This window comes from Parus major, chromosome 3 (assembly GCF_001522545.3).
Source record: "Parus major isolate Abel chromosome 3, Parus_major1.1, whole genome shotgun sequence".
Taxonomy (NCBI): Eukaryota; Metazoa; Chordata; class Aves; order Passeriformes; family Paridae; genus Parus; species Parus major.
In genome coordinates this window covers 81,508,258-81,522,299 of record NC_031770.1, presented here as the reverse complement: position 1 = coordinate 81,522,299, position 14,042 = coordinate 81,508,258, and the positions used below count along the sequence as shown (strand labels likewise).

General features: G+C 34.7%; 1 protein-coding gene across 1 annotated transcript in view; it reads left to right on the top strand.

Annotated features, from left to right (window-relative positions):
* Positions 1–11,385, top strand: part of MEI4 (meiotic double-stranded break formation protein 4) — a 71,060-nt gene extending 59,675 nt beyond the window's left edge. Inside the window, exon 5 of the mRNA XM_015621532.3 lies at positions 6,747–11,385. Within this exon, the coding sequence (XP_015477018.1) occupies positions 6,747–6,998 (252 nt within the window). The 3' untranslated portion in view covers positions 6,999–11,385. The remainder of the gene's footprint in view (positions 1–6,746) is intronic.
* Positions 11,386–14,042: the final 2,657 nt, after the last annotated feature.

Genomic DNA, 14,042 nt, shown 5'->3' with positions numbered 1-14,042 from the left:
ATATTTGCAATCTTTATTTCAGATTCTTTTTTTAAAAAAATACAAAACCAAAATCAAACAACATATTTCACATGCTTCAACTTGTGAAGGATTAATTTTTATAATTTTAGAATAAATTTCAAAAAAAAGTACATGTGAAAAGTCAGATTTTAAGTATATGCCTTGTAGATTGGAAGAAAATGTGTTTATAAATTCCCATTATCCTAAGAAGGTTCACAGATGCATACTTTTCGGCTGTTCTCTCCAAATGAGATAGCTTTGTGACTTATATTTTAGCTTTCTTTAATAGGATAAAGAGGATTAGAATTTGGGTTTTAAAGCTTTCTGTGTCTTTGTTATGTTACTTGCAAGGCAATTGTTGTGATTCTTACTCCAAAATGGAAACGTCAGTGCTCTGCTGCTGACATATTTAATTTTTTTCAATATGTTGTGGAAATTGTTTTACTAGATAAGAATAATATTGCTTAAGATGTCTTGGGATTTTCTCGTAATTCAGTGTGTCACACTAAGGGCTAGTAACAGATGACTGTGCTAAGTGATATGTGGAAGAGGCACAATGCATAGATGCCTCAGGGATAAGTATCTTCCCCTTAGGAGATAGCAAAGAGAGCAAACACTTTAAATTCTATCAAAAGTATTTTCCAGGGTATGCCAAATAATTATGTCTGGACAGATACTGTTTTTGCAACATTCTTACTGTTGCTTCTGAAACCTTTCTAGCATGAGGCTGTCTGGGACTTCTAAAGTGTTGTTGGCACTATCTTACTCAGTACTAGTCAGTGCACATGATGTAGATTAAATTGTTCCAAGAGTTTAGCTGATGGTCTCTCCTCTGAAATTTAAATGTTAAAATGTTGGTAATTCCTTAACCATTTCTGCATCTTGATCTGCAAACAGAACAGCTGAAACTTAGGGATCGACTTGAGAATAAAGTGATACTCGGCATGAATAAAGACAAAAACAGAATTTCCAAACCCATTGAATGAAAGATGAAAATATTTTGAAAATTTGGGCTGTAAGATATAAATTTGAATAAGGAATTGTATATTATGTGAATTTTGCTTGAGATACGGAAAGCGTTCATATATCAGTTTGAACTTACTTGGCAGGTGAAAAATTGGCATGGTTATGAGGATTATGATTATTGGGAGGGTTGTTCATGAAATAGGCATTTCAAATCACAAAACAAAAAGCTCCTAAAGAGACATACTAATCAGCCAAAAACTGAACCCTGTATCATGACCATTTGTAATTACCCTTTACCTTAACACAGTAGTATTAGAAACAGAACAAAAAAGATTTCTAGTAAAGACTTCCATGCATGTCTGCCTTAAATATTTTATAGATGCATATCTGCATGGTATTTAAACACTAAACAACAATAACAGGTAATTTCTTTTATCCTACTGTAATTTCATGTACTGTGCATATTGTTGGGTTTGTAAATTTTAATGATCAAACAGAGGTTATTTACATGTTTGCAGAATATCCAGTTAAGAAGATTTCTGTCTTGTTTTGAAATAAAATTCCTATTATGAAAATGTTCTTAACTGTACCCTGAAAAATGTTTCTCTAATATTTAGCACTTGAAGACATCAATAAGTAACCTGGAAAGAATTTATCAAAGGAAAACTGAAGGGTCTAGTAGAGAATTCACAGTGAGAATTAATCTTCTTTATTCATAAAATGAGAATGTATTGACTTGAGTAAACAATTCAGTGATTCTTGAAACATATTTCCATTAACCTCCAACCTAGACTGGATGAGTAGAGTAAAACAGTGTTGATTCTACTGAAAACTTAGATTTTTCACTGAAAACTTAGATTCCCTTCGTAAACACAAAATTTACCAAATAGTGAACAATTGTTGATTGAGTCAGTCACTAGAGCCAGTCAGTCACATTTTTCTTCTTTTTCATTATGCTGATTTAGAAACATTTTTCTTAAAAGGTATGCTCTCAACTATTGCTCCATTTGGGAACTTTTGTAGTTATATACTCATTAGAACTGTAGTGTTAAAATGCAGAAAACTATTTCAGTCTCCCTCCCATATGCAGACATCATGAGCACAGAGAGGTAAGTTTATGTGAGCATCAGTGATTGCATTTAGTATTCTTTAGTCTCAGTCACCTGCCTCTTAGTTCTAGATGGAGTATCCCCTCTTAACACCAAAAAGCCAAGGCAGCAAATGAAATGAACCAACAACAAAAAAAAGAGTTGGAGTAATTAAACAGCACACCCAGGACTGTGCGTCTGTAGAAGCACGTAAATCAAGCTCAGACATTTTTTAACAGGCTTGCTTTTCTTCAGACATTTTCAAGTGGTAGACAAGTCCCATGTTCCATGTTCCTGTGGGACATCAGCTTCCACTTGCCCTGTGGCCTCCTAGCCCATGAATTTTAATCTTCTTGCCCAGAATTCAGTCTGCATGTGTACGTGCACCCACCCACAAAGAAACAAGGGAGCACAGGGACTGTTGGCTGAGATGGTGTTTGTTGATATAGACTATGTAAAGAGAAATGTATGCTCCTTGTTTCCACCTTCTCTAAATTTCTAGAAACTTTTTCTACATTTCCTTGCCTGAAGAGGGGACAGACAGGCCATGAGGGATTTTTCCTGGAAATGGCTAAATGGCAGATTTGGTTGTGTTCTATCCTTCATGCTCCTTAAGTAGTCACAGCCAAGCAGCTGAAGCTGCTGCAATTCCTGCTGCCTGTGCTTTCATTGGAAGGCAAAACTAGCCAAGCTGCAGCAGTTCTTGTGTATTTCAGTCTACCCTTTATGCTTCTCTGAAAAATACGCATGTAAAAGAGGAGAAATACTACCTTTTAACACTTGATGTTTCAGTGAAATTTTACTTAGAATTTCTTGATACATAGAAAGGATGCTTTGCTAGCATGAAAAGTTATATCCCTGCTGAATAGCAGAGGTTTTCCAAGAAATGGAAGAGGCAAAACTCGTAAAAAAAAATTACAAGAAACAAAACTGTTAGGCTATGTTAGGATTGGGAGATCTAGGCAGAATACTTTTCTGCTAAAATATCTAGAAGTGTCAATTTTATAATTTTCTAAATGAACACTCATCTTTCCACATGTCAGGACATGTTCCCTATGTCAGTGTTTTAAGTAGCATTTTGTTGTATAGAATTACTTGTTGAAACATATATTTAAACTTGGTATTGCCATAGGACATAAAAAGCCTAAATAGATGTTAACTAAATTATAGAGATAGAAAAGGAGGGAAGCTTTTTGTCTGTAATCAAACATAATGATGCTTCAAAATTAATTTTAATTGTTTTAATTTTGTCAGAAGTTCCAGCATTTAAATAATCCTCTTTTCTAAACCAAAACAAGAAGTTTCCTCATGTTAGTGCCATTCCTCCAATATTCCAAAGAGCATACAGGTGTTGTGTACACAGACATCTGAGCTCTATAGAAGCAGTTGCCATAAATATACTCTCTTTCATCTAATTTTTGTTTGCACTGGTAAAGCATTGTTTTTGTCCTGTACATCCTTTGAGATGTAAAAGGAATAAAACTTACCTGCTTATACTCAGAAAGTGTCATGAGCCTTCTGCATGTGGAAATTCCAGGCCCAACAGACTGTGTCACTGGAAATATGACTTGTGGCTGGTGACATGACTTAAGAATTGTAGAGAATTCTTCAATTATTTTACTTGTTTTGTATTGCTGATACTAATGGCATTTGAATAAATTATATAAATGTGCATAAACCATTAAGGCAGGAAACCAAAAATATTCTAAGTGCAATTAGGAATCTGTTTCCTAATCTGTTTATCAAGACTCCAAATCTGTCCAGTAAGACAGCAGCAGCTTGGAATTTGATCTGGGGGCACCTGATCTGTTGTTTTGCAAAGAGGAATAAAGGTCCAGGGATCTGAAATAAAGCAGTTCTTTTAGCTTATTAGTACTGACTGTGATAGCATTATAATGATTCTTCATTATACAGGTAAGAGAACTTCTTCTCTGCTTTCAAATTGTGTAGTAAATATGTGTCTACTTCCAGGTGGTCACCATGAAATGTAGAAGAAGCTTGGAGAATTAATTTCAGCCAAACATTTTGACACTTCTTGTATTCTGAACCTGGTGATGTAAATACAATTAATTCTGATTAGCATCAGGTCCAGCTAGGAAATCCTTGTAGCCATTGTTTCCATCTTATGTAAAGCTTAATTTTATATAAATAATATTTTTAAAAATAATTTAGTTCTCAAAAGTTTATTTGTATTGAGAAATCATAATAAGAAAATAGTTTCAAAAGTTAAATTAAAAACTAAGGTACATGAAAAATGCCTACTACTACAAAACACATTTCCAAGTACTTGGTGAGGCAAATTTGATGAGGACTGATCTCATAGCATCCAAAATCCATATTGCTTACCTGTCTGATTTGTAAGAGTGATTATCTTAAAACTGATTCTGAAAAACAGAGTTAAAGTTACTTAAAGTTGATATTAATATATAATTAATAATTAATATTCTGGAATAGCAGCATATATATATACATATATAGAGAGAAAGAGAGATATGTAAATATATATAGATATGCTTTATAGACATACTCTCTGAACTTTCTGCTGTGTACACATATGTGCACAGCTACCCACTCACACACATTGATGTATGATATAAATAAAGGCATCCCTTTACCAATTATGTGGCATAAATTTGCATTGGTAGTAATTGCATCAATCAGTGCTACAGAAGACATCTAACAAAAGAAACAGACACATTCTGTTCAGATTATTAAATGGATTGGAAAGGTTAATAGTAAGCCTTGAGCCAGAAAATGTTCTAGACTGATTTTTTCGCCCTCAGTTATATAATGCAATATTTCAAAGTGCATTTGTCTCCAAAAAAATAATTGTGTCAAAAAATACTTCCTCCTTGCCATCATACTTACCCTTTGTCTTCAATGTCAGTTCTGTGTGATTAAAACAATTTTCTTTTAACACAGTAGTAGTTGTAGAGGAAGCTAATTAGTTAACTTGTGGAGTCTATTATCCATAATCAGCTAGAATACTAAGCTGCAATTAGGTGCACTTTTTAAGACCCAAGCACAATTGCTTAACTGCATGGAAGAGCCTGAGGTTATGGGAGTAAGTGAAGTGACGTAATTTGCCTCTCTAAAACATTTTATATTGATTACTCATGTAAAAGGAGTGAATTTTCAAGGCCAACACTTGTGAGTCAAACAAAGATTTTTTGCTTTTAATGTTGTTCATCTAATTTCCAAATTACAGTAACTGTAAAATATTATAGAACTTCCGTACATTTTTCTTACCAGGTTCCAGAGGGACAGAATAGGAGTGTGCAAGGCTTGGGATAATATGTTTTAGTAACAAAACAAAGATTTCTAGAATTTCAAGATATCTAGAAAACACAGCAATATTCTTTTGCTACATTGAGGCTTTGCAGTAGGGTGGCTGTGGTGTCTTAATTTTGTCTCTGAAGTGGGAGGCTACCTGAAAACCATTACCCCAGGGTGCTTCAACACAGATTTTAGGTTTAATAACTACTATCTCAGGAAAGCAAAGTTAGCAATCTATGAGTTGACATCTTCCTCAGTTTTAGCTGGAGAAGGTAAAATGCTGTCTTTTTCTTAGACTCTAGGGGAACCAAAATAAGTTACATTTTTTGTAAAACCAATGATTGTATAATAGACTTCACACTTTGGAAAGTCTTACAGTATGTAATCTAGACTGAGTGAAATGATTTGATGCACTTTCATAGACCCATGTTGAAGCTTTGACCCATCTGACTTTGTACCACAGGTCTAAACAGGTCTTTAGATTTGCTAGAGCTATTGGTCCATTTTCTAAAATACATAATTAGTTTTCTAGCAGCTATGATTTTACCTTCCAGTTCTGGTCATCCACCTACAGTAATTGCAGCCTTTTGCAGAACAAGGTCATGTATAGGTATATATACAGTACATAATATACAGTATATTATATATATGCAGTATATACAATATCATAATATTGGTAGATTTTGCTGTTAAAGACACAAAATTTCATTCTAGAGAGACAATTCTCCAAGGTTTAAGTTTGTATGTTACAGTTGTTTCCTATGTACAGAAAGCTTCTGTGTAAAATTACAGTTTCTAAATACAGGACAGGTAAATTTATATAGGATAAAGCTGTAAGACTTCTAAAAATTTTTTAGTTTGGTCAGTGTCCTTGTTACAGCTTATTTGACGAACTGAATATTCCTCTTTAAGTGGCTCAGAACTGGCTTGTGAATTTTCTATTGAGATTGAGAATTTGGACTTTTAATTTGCTTTCTGGAGGTATCACTTGAATAGATGAGTGTCTATATTTAGGAGTAAAAAATTCTTTTTTGCTCGTTATTTTATTTCTTAGAAAACAGAAATCCACCGATTCTAATTATATGCCCAAAACAAACAAAGCTGTCATTGTAGTTATTTTTCTTTACATCACTATAGTATGTCACAGCCTGTGGATAATTAGGTAAAGCAAACTCTCTCATGAAGAGGAGGTTATGTAGACTTTTCATTTGGTAGTTTGGTGCAGTGTTAGTTGTTTGACTGTCACGACAAAAAGGAAAACATTTTTTAGAAGAAATCATACTGAATGTATATGTTTCCTGATTATATAAATAATACTGCAGATTTTAGCAGTATTCCTTAAACTGTCATCTGAGATGTTAGGTTGCAGAAATGTTTTCACACTCTACTTATGTACTGATTTTTCTGTATTCCCAGGTCCAGTCTGTGTATGACATCACCCAGTATGAGAATATTTTTCTTTTGTGCATGATTCTGGAACAGCTGCTTCAAAATGAGACAGAAGAAAGTAACATTTCAAACCCAGACTATGGAGAAGAAGAAAAAATCAAATTTCTGAAGAACCTTGATCAAATTATTCTTCATCTCTCAGATGAATTCCCGTTGTTTTCTTTATATTTGTGGAGAGTGAGTGTTCTTTTGGACTCAGGTCGAATGCAAGTTGATTAAAACAAGTAGCCTACTTTTTAACTGTGCTTTTGTTGTGGGATTGCATTGGAAAAGACAGGGATATTGCCCTTTTTGGAAAACATTTACTTTAAACTACTATTCTATACAGCAGTTTCAGAGATAACACAATTTATTTCCAATTCTGAGTGTAAAAAAATATAATAATCTAGGTACTATTTTGAATAAATGCTGTTTCTTGTAATAGAAAACACTGTGTTGGGGTTTGTGCACACAGTGAAAATGGAACAAAAATAGTTGTTTCAGGTGCTGTTTAAAATAAACACTACGAACTTTAAAATACAGTCACTATACATATGTAGAGCTTCCAAGTTAGGATGCTTCTCCTTTAAGAGCTGTATAGCTTCTCTGTGATTTAGAATCATTGTCTGGTTGGCTGAAATAGAAATGTTTAAAATAAACTTGGTAAGTTATCAGTACAAATTCTTACAGAACAGACTTTGTTACTGATAATCAAATGAGTCGTTACTTGAGCAAAATAAAATCTCATGCTCAGTTTCACAACTTTCTTACATTCATTGTAAACTGCTTGGCTTTACTTGTGTTAGCACAAGTTGAGGTACAACAGGCCTATTTCACTCTGAACTGAGTAATGATTTCAGAGATAATTCTGAAGAAGTGAAAGTCCTTTAATAGTTACTTTAAATGTTTCTGTTCAAAATTAATGAATATTGATAAAATCCCCTTTGGTATATTTTTATATTATCTTTAATATGTTTATTTAGTGTTAATTAAATTATATTAAATGTTTTTTTCCTGTGTGATGATATTATATTCATAGTAATAATTAAAGTAACGTATTTAACGGAAATTATCTTTAAAGGTCTTTAAAGTGTGAGCTCAACAGTATCTTAACCAAAACATAGTCTTTCATAAATCTAAAGGATAACTATTATGATGAATTGCTCTTTTTTCTATTAGATAAACAACATTTTTTAATGTCTTCTAGAAAGCTATATTCATTATAAATACAAAACATTTTGAGCATTAGTCCTTTTCCTTCCCCTTGAACTTGTCAGCTCAATTTTTATGTCAGGAAAACTCTCTGAAACACCACTGTCTTGTTAATTTGAATGCATTTCTTTTTTAATAAACCTTTGCTTTATATATATGTAAATTACATTGTTATTTAGAAAGCAGGTTGCTTTGATGGTGAACTGGCTTCCCAGAAAGTGTTTCTTAGTTAAGACACTGGTCCCTGTTGTGTTTCTTAAACTTCCTCTTCGATATGTCATATGGTAACATTTGTTTAATTCCTTTTTCTAGCTTTCTTCCAACAGAAATGTTTGATTTGCAAAACAAGTGTTCCTGACTAGTCACGTGAGAAAAATCAGATAAGTTTAGCCGAACTAAAGAAAATGCATCAGTTTGTAAGTCTGGTAGCCACTCAGGAACTACTGTGCCCTTCTTGTTGCTGCTTTACTTGTTTGTTTGTTTCATTCTGGTGGAGGATCAGTTCTTCCTTCTTCCTCCACAGCACTGAAAGCATGATTGCAAAAACAGACAGGAGAGGAATAAACAAAATGAACAATTATCTAATTGATATAATAATTTTCATTTTAATTTTTTTTTTAAAAAGCTTCATTCAAATATAGTATGTAAGCAAAAGACACAAAATGCAGAAAGATACAGGCATCTATATAATGGCAAATTGTATATTGTTTCAAGCCTGTTGTGTGAAAGAAAAGTTTCAACCGCAGATTGCACACCCTATGTGCTCATCAATTGGCAAAAAGTATTTTTGTTGTTAGTAAAGCAGCTCAGGCAAAAAGTGACACATATTTTCCTCTTTGCAGATCGTAGCACTTCCTCACCAGTAAGTTATCTAAGTCACTGGAAAAACAATGGATATTTTAGGAAATATATTCATCCTCGGTGAATTTTGAAGTAACTGCTCACTTGAGACATGATTTTTGAATTTATTTTTTTTTCACAGCATACAGAAAGACAAGATTTTGTATCCAGGGATGACACAACTACATGGCACTTATGCTCTGACAGGGATTTGGAACAGTTTCACAGTTTTGAAAGGGTTGAGGCAGATTGAGAGTTCCCTTTGCAATGCCATTGCACCAATCTAGGCACACACTCACCTCTCCACAAAAGTGCTGTTAACTGGTCAGCTGGGCTCTCTTGATCTGCTTAGTGTAGAATTAAATAGGGCAGTGAACCACATTAATGAAAACCTCAGCTTTGGTGGGGGCAATAACCCCTGCAATCAGAATACTTGCTAGATTTTTGTCTCTTGTTTCCTGGAGATTTTTCACTAAGAGGAGACTTGCCTCAAGATGAAAATGCACAAAGGTAGACCTGTACATTTTGATGTCTCCATGTGGTTGAGATATCTAATCTGTGAAACACTTGCAAAGTAACCAAGTGTTTTGGTCTGGGTAGCTAGCTACTACCCCAAAGGACTGCAGATCTTCTCAAAGTCTTGTGTCACATTTTCTCTCTTCATGTAGATGATTCTGATACCCCGAAGCATCTTTAGTGGCACTGTCACTTAAATGTGTCTGCTTAGACAACTGAACAGTGGTGATAAGATGAGCTTAGGTGTGCAATTTGCCACCACAAACCCGCATTTAGGTGTCTTAATCTGAAAACTAAGCCCCACATTTGTGATACCTTATATGTTTTAGAGTAGGAAATCCTAAGTTTAAATCCCTGCTCTTATGCAATGACTACTAGATGTAATTTAAGTAAACACCAATGTCTCATTTTGAAATTACCAGGATGACTGAGACAGTCCCTGGAGCATTTGCAACCAGAAATACAAGAAACCTGCCCACAGGTTTAAACTAAGCCTTCAAGTACTTACTAAGTAGGTATGACCACATCCAAGTTTTATCTGTCTGGCCCCCAGAGAGGAATACCAAATCCAGAGAAAGTGCTCTTTACCAAGTGCAGACTATTGGATGTCTCAAAAGAACAATCTCAAGGTCCGATGTGCTAAGCATAACATCTCACTTAAATAGGAAACACTGAAAATAACTTTGTCTGACCTGTCATTGTTCTCTGGAGCATGTTTTATATGATTTGCCCTTAGAGTTTTAAAATTAACAGTTCAAGGATATTTCTTTTGTCTTGAACATTTCCTTTTTTGAAAATACGTGTACTTTAGATGTTGGCAAAATACTATTGTTCTGCAAATGCAAATTCTTCAGCCTTATAAAAACAAATGTATATATAAGCACACACAGTTAAATTATATATTTATATGGTTGAATTAGCATTGCTTATTTATAGTAGCCTAACAGCAGTTTATGATTTTATAATTTGTTGTTCTGCCACATTCGTAGCTTTCTGGGTGACTGACTTTCATGCCTGTCTTTATCTGTTTTAAAAATAATTTTGTGGTAGAGTGTCTCGTTTTATAAAAATAGAAAAAATATCAGATGAGGAAAATAAATTTTTATTCTAGTGCTGCTCCATTGACTGTTCTATTCCCTGAAGAGTTTTGCATGCCTACTAAATGGCAGGAGTGGGTGGGATTTTGAAGTGGACTGTCTCAGAATGTTTTTGTAACCTTAGTTTGGAATCTTTTCATAATCTGGTTGTAACGATTTTAAATTTCTGATTTTACAAGGTATTGCTTATATATGTTGGTAACAGTGAAAATGAAGTTGTACCTTATTTTAATCCTGTAATATTATTTTTTAAATTCAGTTATCTATGTATTACTGTCTGATACAGTTTGTAGTTTACTGTTGTGCAACATTAGTTGATGTTCACAGGATCATAGGAAAATTTGAGTCGCAGGAGACCTCAAGGTTTCTAGTCCAACTTCCTGCTTCAATCAGCATTAGCTGTGGGATCAAATCAATGTTGGTTAAATCAATGTTGTCTGTTGCTATTTCAGTATTCTGTCAGGTATTGAAAACTCTCCGGGACAGAGCCTGGATCTGCTCTTTTGCTTGACTATCTTTATGGTGAAAAAATGTTTTCTTGTATGCAGTCTGAACTGGTATACAGTTAATTCATTTATGATCGGTGTCTGAAGTCTTTTTGCCACACAGAGCCTGGATCTGACCCCCTGATATCTTTCCCATAGGCACTGGAGGCTGCTGTTAGGCCCCACTTCAACCATCTCTTTTGCAGGCTGATCAGGCCCAGCTCCCTTAACCCCCTGGTGGCACAGATGCCCAAGCAGCCTTGTGCTGAATACTTCAGTTTATCAGCATCTTTTACTGGGGACCCAAAATGGGCAGTAGCAGAGCTGCAGATTAATGAGTGCAGATTAGAGGGAGGTACTCCCTTCCCTTAAACTGTGCTCCTGCTGGCACAACCCTTTGGTGCTCATCACTGCCAGGGCACTGCAGGCTCACAGCCAGCTCACTGTGCACCAGGGCCCCCAGGGCTTTGCCTGCAGAACTGCTCTCCAGCCAGGCACTCCCAACCTGTATCACTGCAAAGGAGACTTCCCTCCAGGCTGGACACTTAGCACTGGTCCTTCCTGAAGTGCTTGTCTCAGTGATCAGCTTGGGAGAGAAGTAATTAAAAACTACAGTCAGATAAAATCAGAGGATTACATTAGCATTAGCATCTTACTCTGTTTCAGTTTAATAATGAAAAAAGGGTGAGTTTTAAAGTATTTTTAATTATTCAAAATTCTAAGCACAAATACAGGAAAAGCAAAGGACGTTATTTTTGTTTTCATTCCCTGAGCAGCTGTCCATGTATGTGTTTCCCTTTAGAACTCAAAGAAGTTTTATTGATTTTTTGCTTCTATAGCTATATACTTCTAGCTTTCCTAGATTGTGCTTTTTTTTGTCTGTCACATGCCAGTAAGGGTTTTTTTCTGTTCTGCAGTTCTTAATTGCCTTGATATGCAACAATTTCTGCAACTTCATCCAGATGGTGCTTCACTTAGGCTTTTATTAAATCAGCTCCCCCTTATGTAAATTGTTTCACCTTCTTTATCTTTTAGTTTTCCCTATTTTGCATATAAGTAAATTCACTTAATCTGCACCTGCTTCTTTAATTGAACAAACAATGTTCGTTTACAGCCTTGCTTTAATTAAGCCATTCTTTCAGTATGGTTTCTTCTAAACTTGCTGATTTCAAATTCATCTTGAATTCTTAGGGGTTATGCCTACCCTTAAAATAGTTATACTAAAGAGAGATTCATCCTTGAGAAGAGCTCTGTTTGCATATCACCTGCTTATCAGGCTTGAGTTCATGTTTGAGACAATCTTTGAAATTATGCTTAAGGAAACATTCTCTGCAAACCAGTAACATCCCCCAGTGAATTTCAAAGACAAGATCTTTCTTTGGGGTTGTTTTAAAGGAAAGTCTTTTTACTTTGCTTATTCTCATAAATGCCAGCAATTCATGTGACTTAGGCCAATTCTAGCACCTTACAGAATTCAGTTCTTCAGTACATGCAGCATTAAAAGCACCACACTTACATTCATTACAAATTTCTACAGCACATACAGGAGAAACTGTACACTACAGATTTTACCAATGATGCTGGTTACTCCTCCAAGATATCTCAGCAATTTCTTGCTTTCTTCTGTTAGCTGATGTTTCTGGTTTCCTTCTGTCAAAGCATAGGGATTTTTTTTTTTTCAGTTATAATTACTGAATTTAGTTATATTCTTTGAAGACTTTCTTTCCAGCCTGTGTTGACTGAAATTCGTTTATATCCTCCAGAGTAGGTGACCTCTCCTGACCCTAGCATGATGACACCTACAAATTTCATAAGTGTATTCTCTGATGTGTTCAGCTGAGTTTGTACAGTCAGAGGAATATTATGAAGTAAAATCTCTGGAGAAAACAACAGAAATTTAAACTCCTGTAAATGACTACTGTGTTCTGAAAGATAAAACATTGAAAGCAAAGGTACTATTACAAGGCAAATACAGAGCCTGTTTTCTTGTAACATAAATGAGCTCCACTGCTGTAGTGAAGCATTTGCTTTATGTTTCTACTGAGTTCAAGAAAAAAAATTGTGTCAGTCTAATTACTTATTATCATTTTGACGTCAAGAATTAGCAAGACCTTGGGTTTACAACCACAGAAGGCTGTGAACACTCTTCTATTCTATACATTTCTGACCTTTACAGCTCTTCATTCTGTCTTCCTCTGGAAAGTTGTTGTTTTTGGCCATTGTGTATTCCAAGCTTTGTCTTTTGAATCAGAGATTAGGAAATACATCTTGAGCCAGAAAAAGAGAAAATGGAAGATTAATCTTGTATCTTACTACATTTTTTTGGATCACCAGGGCAGGTACCTGGACACTTAGCAGATAATTCACTACAGGTCTTCTTTATAAAACTAAGCATAATCTGCCTCCTAAATAAAGAGTCAGTTGCAGGTTTTTCATATGTGTTTTGTGAAAACAAGCAAAAACACCTGATAAGTAGGGAATGTAGATTCCTAATGTCCCATTCAATATTATTTTTTTCTATTAGTTATCACTTTTTAAAGCAAACAATTTCAAAGGAGACTTTGTTTTTCTCTTTTTCTTTTTATATAAAATGCTATTGTGAGTAGAGAGAATTTATAAGAAACTATGTAACACTGTAAATGTTAGGCCACCACCATTAGAATGTAATAGATTTTTTGTTAGGTTTATAGTGCAGCAATTTGTTCTACTACTCAGAAAACAGATTGTACTATTTGACCTGTCAAAAGTCTACTCATATATTAGAAACTAACAGAAGCACAAAGGAAGCCTGTTCCACATGGATACTACTACAAATTCCTTGTTGCACTAAGGTATGTTTGCAAACACCTCTGTGTCACATTAATGTGGACTCTTGAGCAGCATACTCAACTTCACTTTTTTCTTCCTAATGATTATATAAACCAACATTGACATCCCAAACTGTAAGAAGTAAACAGACTAAAACTTTAGGATTCTCTTTGGCATGTCTAGGTTTTTTTCCAAATGAGAAGGAAAATCTACTTGGCATTCTTTATGCTGTAGTATTAAAACCACTTAAGGCTGTAAGTGAAACAAATAAGTTAAAGAAATATGTGCCAGTCATGTATCTCACTGGAATTATTTTTGACACATTC